The sequence below is a fragment of the Myotis daubentonii genome, chromosome 18 (genome assembly GCF_963259705.1).
Source record: "Myotis daubentonii chromosome 18, mMyoDau2.1, whole genome shotgun sequence".
NCBI classification, from domain to species: domain Eukaryota; kingdom Metazoa; phylum Chordata; class Mammalia; order Chiroptera; family Vespertilionidae; genus Myotis; species Myotis daubentonii.
This window is the reverse complement of record NC_081857.1, coordinates 19234026-19257522: the sequence shown is the minus strand read 5'-3', so window position 1 is coordinate 19257522 and position 23497 is coordinate 19234026. Positions and strand designations below refer to the sequence as shown.

Sequence of the window (23497 nt, the reverse complement as noted above, 5' to 3'; positions counted from 1 at the left end):
AGAGATGTACTGAGTGAGGCTGGGTGAAGAGGCCTCAAGTCTCAGATGGGGTGGGGGATCAAAATGCTTGAAGAGCCTCATAAGAGCTGGCTGCCTCTCTGCACCCATCCTTCGTTCCCAAGTGCTTTGGGATGGTTTAAAACTCAGAGTTTCATCTTCTTCCCAAGCAGGGCGAGGAATGATCGGCGGGCGGGGTGGGGTGCGGGGAGTCAGTACACAGTGGAGTTCAGTCCAACACTGAAAATTTGCCAACGTGCACCCACGCTGTGGAGATGACACAGCAGCTGTGGGCAGACACCAGTGAGGGCGTGGGGGCGCTGGGATACATTAGGCTTAAAGATGTCCCATTGTTCACCCTGAGGTTTTGTAGTTTGTGTATTTTATCCTGTTACGTTTCCATGATATACAAAGGACACAGCCAAAACCATTTCATGTAGTTTTCCCACTTTGTTTTGATTTATTATTTGTTGTTTACGGTGTTGCCTCCAATAACAACAATGGAATTTCCTTCCCTACTTACTCATCTGGCCTGTTTCCATCTTGCCTGTTTATTTTAATTTCCTTTTTGGACTGAAATCTCCGCATGACTCTGCTTTGTTTATTTCCTTGCATGTATGTGTCAGCATCATTTATTAGTATGTCCACTCAGAACAACTTCGTTCATTAATTATAAAGGTCCTGTTTCCTGGTTCCTAGTGGGAGTGTCTGAAGTGCTCCAGCCTGCTCAGGACTGTAAGGCGGCTTGGGTTAGCAGCTTCCTCATCACTGCTTTCTGCAGGCAGATGGCTTACAGATGAAATGGGAGGCAGCAAAGTAACTCCACAGCCAAAGGCCCTTTTCTCAAATCCTCTGACTTATCAACCCTGCCCACTTATCAATGTTGATTTCCATTTGCTTTTATGTAGGCAGTCGGCTTTGTGAGGACCTGCTTTTTGCAGACAAGCTCAATTCCTTGAGGACGGGTCCCTGAAACCTAGTCTGTTGTTAACTAATGAGCGATTGCAGCTCGCAGTGCTAGCTGCTTGGGAGTGTACGATGAATGTTAGACTTGGCCCTTTCTTATGAAGGACTTACAGCCAATAACAGAGTTAAAGAGATAACTTGACTTACCCATTGGTTACCTGAATATATTAGATCTGGATTCTCATGATTGACTGAATTAACCAATTCATTAAACATTTATTTAGTACTTACCCTGTTATATGACACCATATCTAGTGTCAAGATGCTTAAAAGGCCGGAAGGTAGAAATATAATGGAAAGCAAATAAATATAATAAAGTCTTGTAGGTAACATGATGGAAATCTGTCCAGAGTATACATAAAAATTAACAAAGGAGGAGTCTTTATTCTCTTGGGGGTGGGTGGAGAGGAAGCATCACAAACAAAGACAAAAGGTACTGGATATATTTGAGGTCCATAAGTACTTTCAAGTGTCTGAAACAGAGCGGCTGAGAAGGCAGGAGGGCATGGTGGGAGAGGCAGGTGGAGGAAGGCAGCCATAAAGGGCTTTGGATGTCACATTAAGGTGTTTGGATTTTATTCTCTGGGAAAAGTTTCGGGGAGATGGAACATCATCATTCGATTTTCCTTTTAGAAAAATTACCCTGAGAAGGGCAGATTCAGGGGGATTTGAATGGAGGTCAGAAGATTCCTTTGGACAGTATGGTGCTAAGCAGGCATGATGTGATTCTGAATAAGCCAATGGCAGATAGAAAGATATCAAAGAGTAGACTTTATAGAATAGCTATCAATTTTAAATGTTTTTTTTTTTTTATAGCAACTGCTGATGAAACTGGAGCTCAAGAAAGTAACACAGCCAATAAACACAGAAGAGAATCTTCTTCTGTGCTTCCATCCGCCGTTAGGAAATGCGGTTGTTGTCACACTAGCCTGTAACACTCTATACAGCGATCACTTGTATACAACCCTTTCTGCCACGAAGCTTCTTAAGGTTAAGATTCAAACTACTGAACTATTTGTGTATGCCCAGCGTGGAGCCTTGTATAAACAAGTGTGCAATCGTTGTTTGACGCCATAGCCAGTGCTTCTTGCACATGCACGGCATGGCGTGCAGTATGGGAGCATCACTCAGGCTCATCTTACAGCCACCCGTTTTCATCTCTCCTCCAGGGGGGCCAGAGCAGAGGGACAAGCTGGGGGTGCTCTTCACTTTGCTTTAACATTATATCACTTCATTCATCATCAAGATGTGCCTCTACCTCCAGAAGCCTGTGTTAAAATACCAAGAACAAATATTTAAAATATAAAAAGTGGCCGTAAAAGTTGATGCTTTTGTGATACTGGCGTCAGTGGTCTCATTATTCACAAATCAAGCACGATAATTTGCTTCTCTATCTCTTTTTACGTTGCTTCATGCTTTAACCTAGATCGCACTTTATTCTTCCACTCAGGTCCGTAATGCCTCCTGCCTGGCTCTTTCAAGATGGAGGGGAAACCTGTGGGAGAGCCTACTCAAGTGGTGTCTAAATTCAAACTTCCCGCCAAGGTGGAGAGCACAGGGCACTGGCTGGAGGAAGATCACGCTCGGATATGGGAAGTTTTAAAGACTGAGGAGGTAAGACAGCCCTAAATAACACGGTTGGCGCAAGGATGGATTTTCTTACCCCTGAGACCATAATGCTGAGTGTAGCCAGCACCACAGGCCAGCTGGGAAAATTATTATTTGAGGCCACAGGCACTTCATGACTGGAGAACAGTAAGTCAGGGTTATGTCCCTTGGACATTAATGACTTCACAGGGATTCAGCCAACAGAGATAGCACTTAGGCCTTACAGTGTGTGAGTAGACATTCTTCTTGTACAATCCTACCAAATCTAATTGGGAAATAAAATCATGGGGAGAAAGTTGATAACGAAGGATCAATCATAATAAGTGGGATTATATAAATTTGTTGTTTGACAGCTACGTGATCAGTGAGGGCTCTTTGGTTGCAAGCAACAGACATGAACTCTGACTAATTTACGGGAGATGGGAAATGATTGGAGGATGGTGGGAGGCTCACAGAATTGATGAGTTGTTTGGAAAACTAGGCTTGGAAATAGATCAGCAGGAACTGCTCAGGGCACTGCTGCTGGTATAAATTCCAAAGGGCTTCCCACCCTCTCCTCATTCTCACATTTCTCTGCTCAAGATGCAAAGCCATGGGAGAGAGAGGCTTACTGCCAAGCTTAGTCACATGTTTTTCTCTTCTGTAGAGAGAGAGAGATGCTGCCATGAGAAATCATTATAGCAGGTCCTCACAGCACTTGTGTTTAGAGTTCAAATCTCACTTTTTTAAACTTAACATGTTTCTAAGATTTTTAAGATTCAGCTACATTAATACTAGAGGCCCCATGCACCGGTGGGGTCCCTCGGCCTGGCCTGCAGGGATCAGTGGACCTCCGCGCCACTGCAGCCTGGCCTTACCTGCCAGCTCCTCGAGCTACTGCCAGCTGTGGATCCCGCCCAGCACGAAGTAGTGTGTGAAGCGGCAGGGGGCCAGGGAGGAGCCCAAGCCTGGGCTGGGCACTGTGCCCCTTCCGCTCATCCGGCCCACTGCGCCTATTGCCTGATCATATTCCTTAAATTCTCTTTCAAATTTATTAACTTTATTTCCTCTCTGTGTTGCATTTTGATTAAATTTAGATGCATCTTCCAATTCACTAATTATCTCTTCAGTTATATCTAACCTGCCCTTTAACTCAACCAATGAGTCCTAAATTTCAATCGTATTTTTTACTTCTAGAAGTTGTGTTTTCTTTCGAAATTTTCTACTAGGTTTTTTTTTTTTTTTGCTCCTGCTTTCTCTTCATATTTTTAATTTTTAAGACTGTCAAGAACTGTGAAGGGTCTGAGATTTTTTGCTAGTTACAAGTTAGCTCGCCACAGTTGTGTATATACTGAAAGAAGACCCGAGACTCTTGAATCAGAGGCAAAAAACTTTATTAATCACTGAAGAAGCAGTAGCCAGTGTCAACATGTTTGTTTTGGTTCCCTATATCCTAATTCCTGTAGGAGTGACACAGAGAGCTACCTGCACACGAGAGGATCACTGATCTTGGTGAACTTGACCGTTTATAGTAGACAGTAAACAAGGCTATACTTTCTCCTAGTGGGAGACGTTATCCTATCCTTTAAGGTTACCTGCTGCAACACAGGCCTGAAAAATGGTCTCGGTAAAGATCAGCCAGGCCTTGATTTTTTTTTGGCACACAAAGCAAGACATGCAAGAACAAGAGAGACATATGGAGGAGTATTTCTCAACAATATTAGATACAATGGTTTTCTGATTTGTGTTGGAAATTATAATAGCTATGAGTCTTATTCTACTATATGTTCTTTGTATTGGCTCTTGCACATAGTGTTTTATTTCTTTGTGTGTTTTATGATTTTTGACTGTGGGTTCACCTTTCTTGGAATGAAGGGAGTTTTCTCCAGAGAGAATTTGCAATTACTTCTGGGAGCACTACCAGCTGGAATTCACTTTAAAGTACATTCTTAGCTTGAGGTTTTTCAGACCACTCACTGTGAATATAGGCTGGAAACCTATGGGTGGGTATGCATGTTGTAATGAATTCTAAGGGGAAATGACTCCCCCCTTTCCTTCCCTGTTGCTATTCAGTACCATATTTCTAGATAAACTACTTTCCTTCTTCCAAGTTCACCTTAATGTTGAGGGAATAACATTTTGGGGATCTAGTTTTATGCAGTGGGTATTCCCTATAGATTCTCTCTATTGAGCCAATCCTGGACTTTGTCTATTGTTCCCTGTGTCCTTTAAAGTAATAAAGCCTATATTAGTTAGAGTAGCACTAATGTTGTAACAAACACAACAAAAAAGTATGTGCTTAACACAATAAATGTTTATTTCTCAATCACATAGTAGTCCAATTTAGATGAGAGTGCAGCTTTTTTCCATATAGTGATTCAGGGACTCAGACTACTGAGCAACCCAGTCAGGACCATGCCCCTTAGTTTTAATTGTATTTCACTTATAAACCCTAAAGCACAGACACAGTACTATACACAAGTTGAAATAAATACATGGTGATTGATTGATGAATCATTTTCATAGTAATTATGTAATCACATAATTATAATTTCATGGTAATATGCTGTTTCTCTAAATGATAACACCAACCAAAATATTGCCATCTCTGGGTACAAAGGTGATTCATTCGGTTCACTAGTGGATAGCACTAAGTGATGATGACTATTGCTGACTGAATTTGCATTGAGTCATCCACAATGTGTTGGACTTATCTGTGTCCAGTGTTTTCCATTTGTGAGAAGGTTGCCAAGAGAAGCAATGTTCTCCATGGCCATGGAACAGAGATGTTCTCTGTGTAAAATGAAACTAGTGAATGCCTCTATGGAGACTGGACACATGACCTCTTCCTCTCTATCCAGCTCAGGAATGGGGCCTCACATTGTAACATCCCATTTTTGGAGGAGGAAATAGTAATGTGTTCATCATGCATGCTTTGGAGATTAAATCATATTCATCTGAGGCACAGGAAGAGAGCAAATTAAAAAAAAAAACACTGGATGACAGTTGGGACAAGCAGTGGGAGTGTATTGTATTAATCTTTGAAGAGTCAGCTCTTTGCTGAACTTAAAGGCTGTGGTTTGGTGACACTAGGGTTCTTCTTTGTGATTCTGAATGAATTTCTTTTTCTCTCTGCCACACATTTTAACATGAGGCAAATGGATGAAAATGTCCTGCCAAGGAAGTTATTATATATAAAAACGCTTTGAAGTATTTTTACTGAGTGAGGAAAGTAGACATATCATCAGCAGTGAGAAATGGAACACTGAGACTGAATAATATCCAGTCGGGGTCTGTAAGGGAGGGAAACTATCATCTACTGAGCACGTACTCTGTGTGAAGAACTGTACGTGGCACTTTCACATTCATCAATATATTTAGTTGTCACAGCCATAGGTGCATTTTTCATAAAGATTTTGAAGATTAGAGGTCAAGGCCCATGCTCAAAGATACATAGCTAGTAAGTGGCAGAGTAGGATTCAAATTCAAGTTTATCTGTCCTCATTTTATACTCTTATCTCCTGATTAAGCTGTCTACCAAAATTGTTTACATCAATCTGACTCTAAATTTGGTTTTCCCACTGAGACTTTAGCTCAGCGGTTCTCAGCCTGTGGGTCGCGACCCCTTTGGGGGTTGAACGACCCTTTCACAGGGGTCGCCTAAGACCATCGGAAAACACATATATAATTACATATTGTTTTTGTGATTAATCACTATGCTTTAATTGTGTTCAATTTGTAACAATGAAATTGGGGGTCACCACAACATGAGGAACTGTATTAAAGGGTCGCGTCATTAGGAAGGTTGAGAACCACTGCTTTAGCTCATTCTGTAAGGGCAGCATCCTCAGCTCATTAAATGGTACCAATCTCGCTTTCACAGAGCTTGGCCCTGCAATGTCTGGTGTGAACACACTGACCAACGTGCCCGCTGAGTCATAACTTTCTTCCATTTCTCAAAGTGTTGTCCCAGTGCGTGTGACTGGCCTCCCTTCCCAATTCTCCCATATAGCATCCTAGTATCTCATGGAGACTTCACTCTCCTGAACTCCATTCTATTGAAAGGGAGTCTAAAACTCTGCTAGGTTCTTTGCAGCTCTCTTCTGTATAAGTGAGCTCAGTTTCATGTGCCCCAAGCTATTGATTGAGGTTCAATTGTGAACAGCCTGACTGTTTGGAACCTGGATATTTTCACCCATTCCCTGAACTCCTGTGGCTTCCTTGGACCTTAAAGGCTGCCAGAATCACATCAGGGTATTCCTATGTCCTTGAGACACTGCTCAGCAAACAGTCTGCTGTCACCGTGGGACACCCACCCGTCCCTGGAAGTCTCAAGTCTCTCTAGCTCCAGTTTACCCACTTTGTACTTCTTATTTTTTCCATTGACTCTTGGTGCCAGAGTCCCAGGTTGCCCAGCGTAAGACCATTGAGTTATGGCATGACATTTTCACTACATTTCATAGTCTAAACCTAAGGGGAATACTCTAGCTATCAAACCTTTCATTATAGTTGCATTTTAGTGTTGGTGTTAGAGGGTGCTTGCATGTGACCTCTTTAAGGAAGATATTCTTGAGCCCCTGGTCAGGGTTGGTGACCCTACAGTGTAGTTCCATAAAACCTCTGCTCATAAGACTTATCATAGGAACGGTACTTGTATGCTTGTATGTTTAAATATTGCTATCTCTCAAACTAGAATGTAAGCTCCTTGAGTGAAGGCCTTTTTCATATTTATCTGTATATGTCCACAATTACAGCGTTTGGTATATAGAGGCCCTTAGTCAATATTTATTGAATACTGAGACTTAGAATACAAACTCTAGAACAAGACTTGCTGTGTGACCTCATTACATTTCTTGATATTTCTGTATTTTAGTTTTCTCATCGACAAAAAGGGCATATTAATAGGGTTGTTCTTAGAATTGAGTTATAATATGTAAAGTACTTAGAACAGTGCCTATGATATAATAAGCAATAGATGTAGACTTTTATTATTAAGTCAGTGAGATGGGTAGAGTATTGGCCTACTAATTGTATAGTAGTTGATTTTGAACACTGCTGTCTGAATTCAAGATTTCCTCCACATTCTGGAAGGCCCCTTACTCCCAGATCTTTTCTCTGTTTTTTGTTTTTGTTTGTTTGTTTTTGTTTTTAATATATTTTTATTGATTTCAGGGAGGGAGGGAGGGAGAGAGAGAGAGAGAGAAAGAGAGAGAGAGAGAGAGAGAGAGAGAAATATCAATGATGAGAATTATTGATTGACTGCTTCCTGCATGCCTCCCACTGGAAATTGAGCCCGCAACCCAGGCATGTGCCCTGACCGGGAATCAAACCATGACCTCCTGGTTCATAGGTCGATGCTCAACCACTGAGCCACGCTAGCTAGGCTCTTTTCTCTGTTTTTAAAATGACTACAGAATTTGAACTGGTAGGCATGGCTACCTAACTCCAAGGAGACTGCCCTAGCTAAGGTTCCTGAGGGTGATCTTTCAGGGAAGAAGACAGTCAATCCCAATCAAACAGCATGACTATGTTGAGGTATGTAAGCACTTTTGGGGGTAGGGTGGATGCAGGTGGTTTAGAATCACTCAACTTTACTCCCTTCCTCCTGTGTGTGCGGAGGGGTGACGCTTCAGTCAGCAGCGTGCCCCTCAGGGGGCAGTGTTCATGGACCAGAGGGATGGGCTGGGTTCTAAACTGCGTTATCCTGGCTGTTGATTCAGGTGGCTCAGATGACCATTTGAATAAGACAGGATTGATATGTAAAGAGTTTTCTCCTGTAAAAAATCATAGACTTTGCAAACAATTTAGCTGTGCTGTTTGAGTTCTAGAACAAACCCTGCCTTTACTTTGCATTTTGGTACAGAGAGTAAAGGAAACTCCAGGTAAATTTAGAAGAAGGAAGGAAGGAAGCAAGAAAGGAAGAACAAAAACAGATTAGTTTTATGGAGATTGCATTCATGGGGTTTTAGGTCTCTAAGAAAGACTTCGAAAAGCAGTTCTTTCAGCCCAGTGTTTTCCAAAATGTGTTCACCATAAACTCAGAGTCTCTTTATATATATATTTTAATTGATTTCAGAGAGGAAGGGAGAGGGAGAGAGAGATAGAAACATCAATGATGAGAGAGAATCATTGATCAACTACCTCCTGCACGCCCCCTACTGAGGATCAAGCCCTCAACCTGGGCATGTGCTCTTGACCGGAATCAAACCCAGGACCCTTCAGTCGATGCTCTATCCACTGAGCCAAACCAGCTAGGGCTCAGGGTCTATCTTTATTCCCTTGAAAACTTTATCATGTCAGGGCAAATTTGACGAGTCAGAAGAGGCAGGGGCTGGAGAGGGAAGAGCTTACAAACAAATCATTCCCAGGAAAGGAAAGGGAAGGGAAGTGTCTTCTGTCCTTTGGACTTAACTCTCCTTTGAGGGCAAATACAAGGAAGGGATGCCATTATCTAAAGTTTTCCTTGGATTACAAATGTAGGGTATTGGGAGAGGTTGCACTTCCTCTCATGGCAGTGGGACCTCCTTTCTCAGGGGCTGGGAAGAGGAAATAGGTGAATACCTTCACTATAAACTCATCCCCCATGACCCGGCTTCTGCTTACTTGATGAGTGACCCTAGTCTGGGAATCTCAGGAAATTTTATAGATGAAGAAAATTTTAGAAAGGTCGAGGTTTTGGTATGTCATTGATAGGAAGAGATTAGCATTCTTTAAAAAGTTGCATTTGATAACAGTAGCCCCAGTGCTTTCGTTTTCCTCTCTGTTTAGAATGGCCTTCCTTCCCCTTTTCCTAGCTAACTCCTCCTCATCCTTCAGACTCTGGGAATTTCCCCGATCTGATCTCCGCAGACCATTTGTGCCCTTGCCATTTTTCTTTCTTTCTTTTTGTTAATCCTCACTTGAGGATATTTTTCCATTGATTTTTAGAGAGAGTGGAAGGGAGGGGGAGAGACACAGAGAGAGAGAGAAACAGGCCCCAACCAGGACTGGGGATCAAGCCTGCCACCAAAGTATGTGCCTTTGACTGGAATTGAACCTGGGACCCTTCAGTCGGTGGGCCAATGCTCTATCCACTGAGCAAAACCAGCTAAGGCTGTCATTTTTTTCTTAACTTTGTTTTCTTTGGTATATTTATCACGTTATTTGGCAATAAGTTATTTTATATTTTTTTCCAGTATACTGTGAGCTTCTACATAAGGAACTTTGCTGTCTTATTCAAAATTACATCACTACAAAGTTACATAATTACATTGTTGAGATGTTTGTTGAATGAATGAATGCATGAATGAACAAATGAACAAAGGAATGGACAGATAAAGAACATCGCACATATTGGTGCTTATCCTGAGAAAAACACTCAAGTGACAGAATTTCTGGCTTCAGTGGTGTTTTCTCTGATATCATAAAAGGGCATATGTTTTATTCTGTGGATTGTACTTGCCAATAGTAGGAACCATTACAATTTTACTGGATTTCTGAGAAATCAACAACATATGTGTACAGTAAAAATACAGTGACAATAAAAGCAAATAGCCTGATGAAAAGAGTCCTCAGTAAACAATAACCTATCCATCCACTCATGTTTACCCTCAGGGTCAAACTAACTTACTGTTGCCTCAGAACACTCGTTTTAAGTAGGATGCTTGCAATGCCAGGACAAATCTAAATTGTTTCCACAATAAAAATGTTGATCAAGGAAGAGAAAATGGCAAAGAGACTTGAAACATTGTGATGGAAGAATCATGCTATGTCCGGGTGGGAGGAAAAGTTACTTGTAAGGATAATTGAGGGTGGTAGATCTGGGGAAGCAAGAACAAGCCAGGATTTCAAATGGGAGTTTAGAAGTATTATAGTTTACTAAGAGAAGCCCAAACTGCTGACAGTACTGTCACAAAGAAAGAGTGATTCCCAAACATTCAGGACTTACCGAGAGAAATGTAGCAAGGCCCTCCATACAACATACACATACAAGGACACGTCATCTCTTTTGGACAGGGACCAAGGTGTCATCCATCTTCTGAAGGGAGGCCGGGACCACCAGGAAGAGGTGCAGAGGCCGACCTGTGCCAGACTCGCACTGTAGAGCCACACAGGTGCCAACCAGGCAGTCACCATAAAATTTTGAACTGAGAGCCAAGAAGATACATAGAAAAAAGAGCCAAACTATTCATCCCTAAGTTTCTTTTTTTATTTTTAAATTGTGAAAACAAAAATATACGGCCCTGTAGAAATCATAAATGACAGCCAGTTTCTAACTATGACTCTTAAATATCTAGTCACCTTGTAAAAGCTTTTCCCACCACAGCCACAAGATTCTAGTCATGGTGGGGCCAGGAGAAACTTCGGGGGCCACCTGGTATGAATGAACTCGTCGTTTGTCATCCTTGAACAGAGAGTTTGTGTGTGGTGGGTCCATTCAGCCTATTGGTGCTATTTTCTCATTGCCTTGGTGGTTGCATGTTTCTTTTGCAGCGGAGAATGTCCGTTACATAACCACTTTAGTTCTTACTCTCCAGCTAAATTAGCAAGAATGCTTGTAAATGCAGGGCCCTGGTTACCTTATTTTTCTGTGCATTCATGAGAGAGCACATGGCTCATTAGTTACATTTTTAAAATGAATGCAGGAGCTCTAGCCAGTTTAGCTCAGTGGATAGAGTGTCGGCCTGCAGACTGAAGGGTCCCGTGTTCGATTCCGGTCAAGGTACCTTGGTTGCAGGCTCCCCGCTCTGGTCTGGGCATGTGGGAGGCAACCAACTGATGTGTCTCTCTCACATCGGTCTCTCTCTCTCTCTCTCTCTCTCCCTCCCTCTAAAAATCAATGGAAAAAATATCCTCAGGTGAGGATTAAAAAATAAATAAATAAAATGAATGGAGGAATTACATATATGGTTCAAAAAGTGCAAGTTCCTTCCAGACACGAGTAGGATTTGAGGATCTAGATAATAAAGGGGAAAGCCCCATGGGTTTTTTGGATTTAAATAGAATTTGGTTTAGGCATATTAGTGACATTTACCGGAGGTATTTTTATCTTGGGTGGTAGTTAATTCTCTAAATGTCAGTTTCTTCATCTATAAAATGTGGAGAATAATATTCTCTTGAAGGCAATATGCGATGTATATGAGCCATTTAGGACAGTGATTGGCACAGTGCTAGTGCTCATTAATGTTTCCATTTTTTTCTCTCTAGTTAACTCAGGATCGATCACAAAATCATTTGAGTTTGGCCCTTTGAAAACAGTCTTAAATAAACTGCAAGTAATATGCACAATGTACATCTGTTAACATTTATTAATTCCAGAATGGTAGTAAAGTGAACATGATTATATATTTGTGTGTTTCTCTGTATTTTTACAATTCTATAATTAAACATGTCAAACAAAAGGGTTACTAAAGTGACAGATATCATTAAATAAAGCATCTCAAATATATTAATGCATAGTTTAGTAAATGTAGAATAGTGAATTGAGGCATTTACCCAATAAGTATTTGTGGAATAACTGCTGTGAATAGGTCTGATATAACCCCTGACTCATGGTTCAGTGGGAAATATAGATTCTTTTTAAAAAGGCATCATACATGTGATCAGGGCAATTAAAAGGAAATATAAGGTTACAAGGGAGCATGTATGAGGCACATTTTATCTGAATCTGGGAGGTTAGGAAAAGCTAAGAGTAATTAATACATTTCAGGAATAAGTGATGATGAGGGTGGGGAAGGAAGTCCTTTGCACATGCAGAGGGAAAGGCATGTGCAAAGGTGTAGAGGCTAGAGGGAATAGGGAATGAAGTTCAATATGGATGGAAGACAGAGTTCCAAGTAGAAGGTATAGGGCAGTGATGGCGAACCTTTTGAGCTCGGCGTGTCAGCATTTTGAAAAACCCTAACTTAACTCTGGTGCCATGTCACATATAGAAATTTTTTGATATTTGCAACCAAGGTAAAACAAAGACTTATATTTTTGATATTTATTTTATATATTTAAATGCCACTTAACAAAGAAAAATCAACCAAAAAAATGAGTTCGTGTGTCACCTCTGACACGCGTGTCATATGTTCGCCATCACTGGAATAGGGGGAGATGGGCTTGAAAGGAGGGTGGGGTTCAGATCAGGAAGGGCCGTGTAAGCTTTTACCTCCTGGTAAATAGTTCATCCACCAAAGCTCCTGCTGGTGGGGTCTCCATTTTTGTTCTAATGTTGTTGCTGCTCAGGAACTCAGTGCTTGAAGTTTGACAGAATAATGAGTTCTGGGAACCCTGAAGTCATGTTGCTGCTGTTTTTAGTGGACAGAAACGTACTCTTAACTCCTTCAAGTGCATAAAGTGAGTATAGAAGTTCTGTCTCTTGTACATTTTCAACCTAAGACCTTCCATAGATGGACGGAAGCTGTCCCGAGTTGCAGTGCACCCTTTCTGCCTGCCCTCAACAGGAGACTGTTAGCAGCGGCTTGTTTCATGTCCTCCTGGACTTACAGAGAAGCAGGCTTGAAGAAAGCCTTTGGAACCTAACTCGTCAGTAGATGAGCTTTGTAATACAGGGCTAGCGTCACCATATTTTTCTTAGACCGCCGGATGTCCTCTTACATCAGATGGATCATGTTTGTGTCCCTGATTCGGAGGTTGCCAGAGTCTTTGAAACGAATAAATAATTTTACAATCTGGATGACTTTTGTTTCAACAAAACCAATGGCATTTGTCCCATGCAGCTAGGACAAATGCAGTTTGGTTTGGAGAATCTGGAACATAGTTGCACTGGGGCAGAGATGCAGGATAATTACATTCTAATGATGGTCATTCACAATATCAGGTCATGTTCAACCGCACGACCATTACACATCGTTTCATAATGGAAAGTAAATGGGCCAGACCGTTCAGTATACACAAACTATCTGGTAACTTTGCCAGTGACCCCTTAGGGAGGGAGGTGATAGGAAAACTCACAATCCAAGATTCTGATTTGCCCCAAATTGCAGAATAACATCATTTGACTCGAACTCCCAACAGCTGCTCCATGCACTTGTTTTTTTACAATTGTGTAAGACTGTCAAAGACTAAGCTTTGCAAACTCTAGTTATATGATGAAGTTCCTGGCTTCTCTCTTTTAATCTGGGAGTACACTTTATATTGTCACTTGAAGCCTTCTTGATGGCAGTCTTCCCATCCTTCACTCCCTGCCCTGCCCTGCCTCTTCCTCCCATTAGTATTGAGAAATTTAACAGTAAATTTGGAAGTGGGATGTTTAAATGAACCGATCATTTTACAGTTTGCTGTACAGATCCAAGAAAATCTTTAAGCTACAACTCTGGGTAGCACTTTTCTTTTCTCCAGTTGTATTTTTCCTCTTATTTAATGTGATCAGTAGTTCAAAGCAGGGTCTATTTATCCTTGGCTCAGTTTCCTTCCCACTGGTCATGACTTTTAGATGTATATGTGGAGTCTTGTTTTCAGAGGAAGATCTAAGGAGACCCTGTTATAAGTATGGGTTCACCACCACAAGCACAGCTGGTGCAAATCAGCATGATGCAGCAAGAGCTCAGGGTTATTGGCAGAGGCTGTGTTTAGAATTATACAGAAGAAGTAAAGAAGAAAAGGGGCTCTGTACTATAGGGTAGAGAAGAAGGGAAAAGCTAGGCAGGGAGAAGGGGGGATATCAAAGATAAACAGAAGAGAAAAGGCATAAAAGGAGCAGGATTTTTTTTTCTAGTGACTTCATAACCTAGTAGTAAGGGGGCGAGGGATATCTATACAGTTTTATTAAGTAAAATGATTGTCATATATAATCCTCCATGATTTGGAGGGATTTTTGGGCCCCTTATTTTACATACTGCCCCACTTATGGGGCAAACAGAGGAACTGTAGGTAGCTTGATAACCCATGAGGAACTGGGAGAGGTTCTTGAAAGAAGTTGGGAAGAATAGAAATACTAGGGTGGAAAGAGGGTATGGATTCCACATCCCAGTATCTCTATCCTCAGCCTGATTCAATGTGTCATCCATGGTCCAATCAACATGCTTCAGGTTTTGGGTCAAGACCTACATGATCAACATACGTCTCTCTGATTAGGGTGACACACGTTCTCAGATCATTTCCAAAATAGACTCAATATCCAGAAAATTAGCGGTATCTTTCCCTGAGGCCTGACTTCAGTGCTCTTTGAAGGCAATGAGCAGTGGTAGGTGGATCAGTTTCTGAAAGGGAAGGTCCTGTTTCAGCCCCCTGGCAGAGTTGTACACCTGACACTGTTGGATCTGGGAGCCTCCTGTAGACAGTCTTTCAAGGGACACCTGAGGGAAGGAACAGAGGAGGCAAGGCTCTCTCCTCCCCCAGAGGACAGACTCATACCAGGAAGGGAGCAGTGTAGCCGCCCATTTTCTGGGACCAGGGATTAAAAATGGTGATTCTTTTTTGTAGTGTTGCAAGCTTTCATTATTTTGAGATTAGAGAGCTTTCAGTTGCACATGCGCTTAGATTTCAAGGTATGTAAGATGACCCCCCAAGGCTAATTCTAGGTCAAGAGGAGTGTGTGAGACAGTCCTCAAGGTTAATTCTAGGTTTTTAAAAATATATATATTTTTATTGATTTCAGAGAGGAAGGTAGAGGGAGAGAGATAGAAACATCAATGATGAGAAAGAATCAGCTTGTCTCCCGAACGCACCACACTGGGGATCCAGCTTGCAACCCAGGCATATACCCTGACTTGGAATCAAACTGGGACTTCCTGGTTTATAGATCAGTGTTCAACCACTGAGCCATTCAGGCTGGGCAATTTTAGGTCTTTATATGTGCGTCAGATACTGGTGCGTGTGGTATTTCAGAGATTATGTTTGTGGATTATATTTGAAACTTCAAAAGCAAGAAAATAGATTGAAGTGTGAGGAAAGACAGTTTGTAAATTTGTTTCTTTGTATTAATGATGGAAAAGCATCAGTGTTGGGTTCTGCGGAATATAAAGGAGGTATTTTATGCATGGTGTGTGGGTGAAGAACATGTTTGGAGGGAAGAACTGTGAGGGGCAATTTAAAGAACTAACAGTTTATAAGAGAAAAACATCAGTATCTGATTAGCATGAAAAATACACAGATCAAGTCGTGACTAAAATGCGTTTAGTTTAGTTTTTACATAAAATGCTTAGTAATGCGCTTATAAGGGCACAGACGTTGATAGAACTCATCTTGACTGCAGTTTCCTCCCTGGGGGAACACCTGTAAACAAGTAGAACATTCTTTATGTGCTAAATGAGATAATTTTCTTTGAAGACGTATTTTATTGGAAAAATGGATTCAGAGTTAGTGTGATAGTCTCCACCTTAAGAAGAAATGGCTGTCTGTGAATATGAGGCTATTTTTGTCTGATGACCAACCTAGCAGTGGTGCAGATTGTTGAGGTCTGCTTGATGTTATTATTCCTGATCTCTTTGGAACAAATACCAGGTGATGTAATTTTAATACTTTTGATGTGCTTTGATTCATCTTTCCTGGAGCATGTTGAGTTTGAACTAACACATCTATTTTACTTTGGACCAGTCCCTCTTGTCATCAAGGGCATCCATTTTTGAAACAGCTGTTTGGGTTGAGGGATGCAGGATGTGGTCATGAAACAAATCAAAGCTAATAGCCCTCAGGGTAAATAAGCTCACGACCTTGGCCTCATTCGCCCTGTAACTAGCTGGAGTAACCTGCCCTGGGGGAGGGCCCACTTCCTTGAAGAAGCTCCAACGTTTAGAAACTATCCAGCAAGGCTTATCATGTTAACCATCCTCTTCTGCCCTAGTGACGAATGATCGGATGGTGAGTGAGAAGAGGGGAAAGTTCTGTGCCTGCCCTGGGCTCGCCATCAGGTAGAAAACAATGTTAAAGTCATGCTTATTCTATAGGCTTCGTATCTAGGCCTATGCCAGATAGTATTTTACTCAGATAAATTTTACTCCATTATGAAATCCACTGAGGTAGATCTTGGCCAATAGAAAGCCTCCATGTGGATCATAAACGGAAGGCTGTGACAGGTGAGACTTGGTGGATTCTTTGGAGGCTCAGCCTTGCCTTATCTCTTCACTGGGTGGGTAAACAGTTGCCTATGCCACACCAACCTGGACCTTGAAATGGATTAATGAAACTGCAATTCAAGACTGTTTGCAAAAGCAAAAGGGTTTTTTCTTTCTTTTCTTTCCCAGGCTCAAGAAAACAAAAGAGTCCTGCTGTTCGGTAGTAACTGAGTCACCAGCAGCTCTTGAAGGTCTGTTCTCAGGGGCTGGTTCATATTCCTTATTCTTCCAGGGCCATTGCTAAGCAGCTCTGTCAACATTCCCTCTGAACACCTCTATTTTGGCCTTTCGATTGGCCAGTGGGTGAGGAAAGGATAAGAGCGCTCCTTCTGACTCTGCATAGCTAGGAAAACATTTTATTCCCTCACATTCTCCCACAAGGGCTAGTTCCTCTTATCAAAATCCCCTTTCCAAAGTAAAGTAAGTAGAAAAAATTAAATTCGATTAAAAACCCAGATGAGGCAATTATTACTCTTCTTCTTTCCACTTCCCCCTCCACCCTCAGGCGCAGTAAACACTTTTGCAGAGGCCAGCATCTTCCTCTGTGGACTGGAATACTTCCTCTTTAGCTTAGCTGCTGAGGGTATTACTGATCTCGCTGAATATCTTTTTTTTGTTCTCTCTCTGACCACATACCCAATTGAGGTTGAAGATACTAACTTAGAAAACCTTTAAAATGATAACAGAATATTATTAGTATTTTTAACAATGGGGAATGCAAATAAGAAACTTAAACTGGTCCCTGAGCTTTCTCCTAAATGCCACCCTGTTAAGTGACCCTGAAGCTGTTTCTCCACCCGCTTCAAGTCCTTGACTGAAAGTCGACCACTGCCAACCATTTCTCGAGATTTTTTCGTGCATTTGCCTGAATGTCATCAAGTGACCATGCCCACAAATATGTGTGCATTTTAACATAGAAGGAATTATACTCTACACACTGTTCTGTACCGGCCTTTCCCCCTTAATTATGTGTTTTCAAAATTTTTCCATATGGGCACACACAAATCCATCTCATTCTTTTAACCAGTCCGTAGTAATCCATTATATGGGTATGCCATTTTTATTTAGCCCGACCCTGCACTGATGGACATTTTGATGTATTTTTAAAACCATGACTAATAATGCTTTGTTGGCCATTCTTGTACATATGTTTTGTTGAATATTCCATGTATATTCATAGGATAAATTCCTAGTAGTGACATTGCTTGTTCAAAGTGAATGCGTGCTTTTAATATTGATAGATACTGCCAAATTGTGCTCTAAAAAGATTATGCCCATGTACACTCTCAAGATTATAAAAATCTATTTTCAGTAGAAAGAGAAATGATGTTTTCTCAGACTTATGTAGCTGGTTTCTGTTTTTTATTGTTAAAGTGCTCCCCATGTTTTAGCTTCTGGACATCAGATACTCTAATGAATGATACCTGAATCATCTCCTTCTATCCCCTCTGCCCTAGAGGATCCATCCAGTTCTGAAGCTAATCAATAGACTAATTCTTGTCCCAAACCTTGAAAGTTAATTTAACCCATGCTGGGCCAGAAAAGGATGTGGGTTCTAATTGAGGACTGTCCACTGATGGCCTGCCAGATACCTGCCACAAGGACATGGGGTCTCCAATTCAAGGCAAAGCACCTGGAAGACAGGGCTTGACCATTTCATCTCAACATGGACACATGGGATTTTGAAAGGGGCAACTCTGCTGCCCCATCAAATCTGTGGGGCCGGAGAGAATCCTCTTTGATGCTTCTAAAGGAAACACAACTCCTTCATCAGGCAAGTGGAGCTCATTGCCCAGACAGGGAAGCAGGGAGGAGCGACTGACCACTTGAAAGCACTTTGAAGCATGTTTGATCATAATTAAATGCTTCTTCCTTCAGAAAACCTGATACTTTGATGTCTGTCTAGCATCAGAGGACTTCTGACCATTGGGCCTTCAGACCTCATGGCCTTGGACTTGGCACTGTATATTGCCACTCAGATGTCTAATATTGCAGAATAATGCAGGTAGAATAGACATTATGGTGGGTGGATTATAATTATTTGATTTTTGTTGGCAATGTTTCTTGCTACTGTACAGGGATTGGTGAGATCGTTGTCATATTTTTTAAAAAGCATCTGGAGCTCCTAAGAGGAAAGCTGGAAAAGGGTGTACAATCTGCTTAACTCTCCACCATCACACCATGACATAGACTTGGCAAAGTAAGAAGGCAGTGGGCCCTCCATGGCTAGATGTACTGCTGGGAACAAGAAGCTGTGTATTATACAGGATGCAAGAATGAACTTTGCCCCCTTAATCAAAAACAGAAACACCCACTTGTCAGTCTGGTTTTCCTACCTGCGTCTTTTCAGTTACCATTGAATTGTTCAAAGATAGGCAGGGGAGGGCATCGCTGGGTTGTTCCCTGGGTCCTTGAGTTTTCTCTCAGGGAAGAAAGCTGCTGTGTCCCCTTCTGTCACACTTAGGGGCCCAGTAGATGCCTAAAGGAAGAAGTGGAGGGATTTCAAGGAGGTGGCAATTCATTCCAGTTCTGTTTAGGGAGTCATAGAACTTTGGGGTGAGAGATGGGGGCTCCAGACACATTCAGAAAGGGAGGGAGGAAGGAGAGATGCAAAAAGATAACTCCAAATAGAAAGGGAAGACAATAAGGAATATATATATTACCTAAGGGACTCACAGTGAATTTCCTTAGTCCATCGGGACAGGGCCCTTACCCCCCATGTTTCAGGAATGATTTGATTAAGGATGCTAAGCAGGCACTTAACAGTGTGATCTTGTTCAGTTATAATCTTTGATGGACCATTACTCATGTGAAATTGGGCCAAGTCTCTCTTTCCCTCTTCCCTACCTAGTTTTCTTTGCTAAGTAATCAGATATGCATTTTATTTCCAAAATGTTTACTTACTCTAGTGTATACTTAGAGAGATAAGACATTTAAAATAAAAAGGCAATAAAATCCATAATGGGAGTCCAGATAGCGAGCCACAGAACTTCAGAGGAGGGAGATGTAATTTCCAGTCAGGGTTGGGAAGAGATTTGGATTGTCATATTTTGGGGCTTATTCTTTATTAAGAATTCCTCAGTAAGTGGGGGATGGAATGGGATAAAGCCCTTTTCAGGTGAGCGGTTAACAGGAATAAATCCGAGAGGTCTGTAGGTGTGGGCCATGACTGGCAAACAACAGTGAGATTATTTTGACTGGAATCAAGTGTTCACAAGCCTAGTGAGAAAGTGTTCCTGGTGGGTGGGGCTCTAATCTTCGGGGCATTGAATGTCAATTGTCATAGCTCAAGGTACTGTTAGAAATGGCCTGCTTCCCTGCAAAAGACAGGGCAGACTGGCTAGATCTGCCCATGGGGACGGGGCAAGAGCTGTGAGGAAGTCTAGGTGGCAGACAAGGCATTAGAAGTGATATGCAGAGGTCTACAGAAACAGAGGCAGGCGGTCACCAAGGCAAGTAGGATTGGTGTTGGAAGGTGGGAGACAAGTCTCAGGCTTGGAGGTGCTGGTACTGGGCAATCTAGGACAGGTGGCTCTGAGAAATGTAATCAGAAATAAGGGAATAAGAAAGTCGGTCAGCAGTCAGCAGGCTCCAGCCACTGAGCTCAGGTTCATGGGCAGATTTCCAAGCTCTGGAAGGAGGAAAGAAAGGAATGGAAAGCAAGAAGCAGGGCCCCCACCCCAGAGGGACCGGGCAGAGTTCCAAGCCAGGAGTTAGACCTGGAACATGAGGCCTGACTAGCAGTAGGAACGGTTGACGCTACATCCCAGAGTGCTGAGCTGAGGTCTTCTCATTCCTTCTGTGTAAGGTTATGCCTGGTCTTGGACGTTGGGACGTCTCTGCAGGTGGGAGTGGAGAGAGAGGCCCAGCTGTGTGGATGGGAGGATGCAAACACTGGAGAAAAGGCTCAGCTCAATGCTGGCTGAAGAGCTTGGGCTTTATGTGGTAGGAAAAGGCAAAAGGCAAAAGACAAAAAAAAGAGGAAAAATTAAAGTAAGGGAGTATCTTAATCACAGGTATATTTCAGCAAGATTAGTTTGACCCTAGTTTGACCCTAGTGTCTAAAATGAACTAAAGTTCATTTGTAATAAATTTCTACTATTCCCCTTCCTGAATACTTCTCCAATGTGTTCATATTTCCCTCCCTCCCTCCCTCCCTCCCTCCCTCTCTCTTTCTCTCTCTCTTTCTTTCTTATGTCTGTCTGTCTTTTTTTTTTGGTTAATCTTCACCTGAAGATATTTTTCCATTGATTTTTAGAGAGAGTGGAAGGGAGGGGGAGAGACAGAGAGAGAAACATCGATGTGAGAGAGACACATCAATTGGTTGCCTCCTGCATGGATTGGGTATTGAGCCTACAACTGGAAGTGTGTGCCCTTGACTGGAATCGAACCCAGGACCCTTCATCCGCAGTCCGACGGTCAATTCACTGAGCCAAACCAGCTAGGGCTGTACATCTTTCTAATACTGTGAGTGAAACTATATTATTAGCATTGGTAATATTAGTTAACTAATAAAATGTTAATTTCATCTGTTTATTTTTACTTGTTAAATTTGGCAGCTAGAAAAGTTGACATTACATAAATGGCTCAGATTATATTCCTATGGGAGCAGTATTGCTCCAGTCCTATCTCCATGTCACAGTCAGATCTCTTAAAAATGCAAGTCTTCTCATGTAACTCTACATGAGACCCTTTATGGTCTCCACTGCACTGGATAAAATCCAGATTCTTTAACATGGCTCCCAACCTCTCTGTAATCTGACGCTTACCTCAGCTCTCCACAGCCCTTCCCACTGCACTCATCCTTCAGGCATATCAAGCCATATCCAGTTCTCGCTGTGAAACTGCTTTGCTTTCTTTGACACCCATGCCTCTGCTCATGCCATTCCTTTTCCTGACCCTTTTTATTTGCTAACTTCGGCTTTCCATTAAAGTCTCAACTGTAGACTTTCCTGACTCCTTGATTCTGGATTAGGTGCTTGTCCGTGATGCTAGGGGCCCTGCCATGTGGCTATTCCATTGAATAGTCTCACATTCTTCTAACGGTCCTATTTACTCATGTGTTTCCTCCCTACACTGTAAGTTCTTTGACAGCTGAGACTCTGTATTGATCCCCAGCACCTAGCACAGCACCTGAAGCATAGTGGCTGCCTACGTGATTGTACGCAGGAATGAATGGAGCCATCGTGCCAGGGAATGTGAACCTGTACTGGGATGATGGGAATGAAAAGGACAAGTCACTCAGGAAAGAGCCAGTATGGACTCATAATTCTTGAGTGCTGGCAACTGTGTGAATGCACCCCTGATTACAAATGGGTCTGAAGACCTCATGTACTCATAAGGTGCTTTAAGTCCTAAATAATTAAGCAACAGCAAAGATGCAAATAGATGTTCTATGGACAAAACAGCATGGTATTTGGAGTCAAAAGACTTGGGTCTAAGACCTGGCTCCTTCACATTGTCTTTGTAATCTGGAACTTTGAGTGGAGATAATAATACCTCTACTTTTGGAGCTGTTGTGAAGATTAAGGGAACTACTATATGTAGAATTACTTTGTAAAGTGACAGAAAGTGTTAGTATTTACCAACACAAAAATATGCATACCTGCATATAGGTGATAGTCAGGCTGTGGTAGCTAAATTACACATAATTCTGACCTACCTCAAGCGGGGTGGATAGATTTCAAACCACTCTAGTGCAGAGGAACTTGGCTAGTCTACACTGGGTGAAGTTATATATTTCCATCGATATGACTCATGGAATACCCCGGTGTAAGAGTGAGCAACAGGTACAGTGGCCTGTGTCCAGGCAGATCATTCTCTCTGGGTGGCTGCCTTCCCTCTGCCTGGTCTATGATGACCTCGCATTTGACCTCTATGCTTGGGCTCATGCCTTTCCCTCTGCTTGGATTGCTTTTTTCTCCTACCCTGTTTCCCTGAACCCTTCCCCATTGCCTTGAAATTCTGTTCATACTTAAGTCTCCTTCAGGTGGGCTCACAGCATTTAGAATCTCTAAAATTGCTTCCCTCCCTGCCCCCTTCTCCCCCCAAAGAGATCCCACTCTCTGGTCTTCTCTCCCGTTCCCTGGTCAGGGATAGCACTAACATTGAGTATTTCCAAAGTGGGACATGAGAGAAGGCCTCCCATCCTGCCCCCAACATGTGCCAGACTCTTACCTGGGATGTGCTAGGATGGCCATTCTAAGTGGGACCAATTGTAACACTCACAACCTGGTTTGGAATTTAGAGTCTGGCTGGTTCCGTAGAAGCCCACAATAATGCTCTTCCCTCTTGCCTGCTTACTTCGTTCATTTCCTTCTTTGCCTCCCTTACTTTGGACCCAGGAACAGTATGTTCAGTGCAGGTCAGTGCCCCACACATAGGATGTGCTCTGTTAAAGTCATTAAAATAGTCATTTATTTATCTGAGCCTTCACAGAGGATTAGTTATGGGATAATGGGATTACCTAAAACAAAACAAAAGCATACTTCATGTGTCCAAGGGACATATATCCAGTTAGTATATTATACTATTACGACAAATTAGTACTCACAAAGTGAAGATATAGTACTAACTTCTTTTTTGGGGAAAAACATACAGTACCAGCCTATTCCCAATTACTATGTAAGGATGTGAAAGTTGGACAATGAAGAGGCTGATAGGAAAAAAATGGATTCATATGAGATACGGTGTTGGAGGAGAGCTCTATGGATACCCTGGACCGCCAGGCAGAAGAACTAGTAGGTCCTGGAGCTAACTGACAAAACTGAAGCTGTCCTACTTCAGACACATAAGAAGGTAGGGTTCTTTGGAAAAGACAATAATCCTGGGGAAACAGAAGGCAGTAGGAAAAGGGAAGACCAAATATGAGATGGATTGACTCCATCGAAGAAGCGATAGGCCTGAGG

General features: G+C 42.1%; 1 protein-coding gene across 1 annotated transcript in view; it reads left to right on the top strand.

The window, feature by feature from the left end:
• Positions 1 to 23497, top strand: part of RGL1 (ral guanine nucleotide dissociation stimulator like 1) — a 214563-nt gene that overhangs the window by 62826 nt on the left and 128240 nt on the right. The window contains exon 2 of the mRNA XM_059673768.1: positions 2414 to 2577. Within this exon, the coding sequence (XP_059529751.1) occupies positions 2446 to 2577 (132 nt within the window). The 5' untranslated portion in view covers positions 2414 to 2445. The remainder of the gene's footprint in view (positions 1 to 2413; positions 2578 to 23497) is intronic.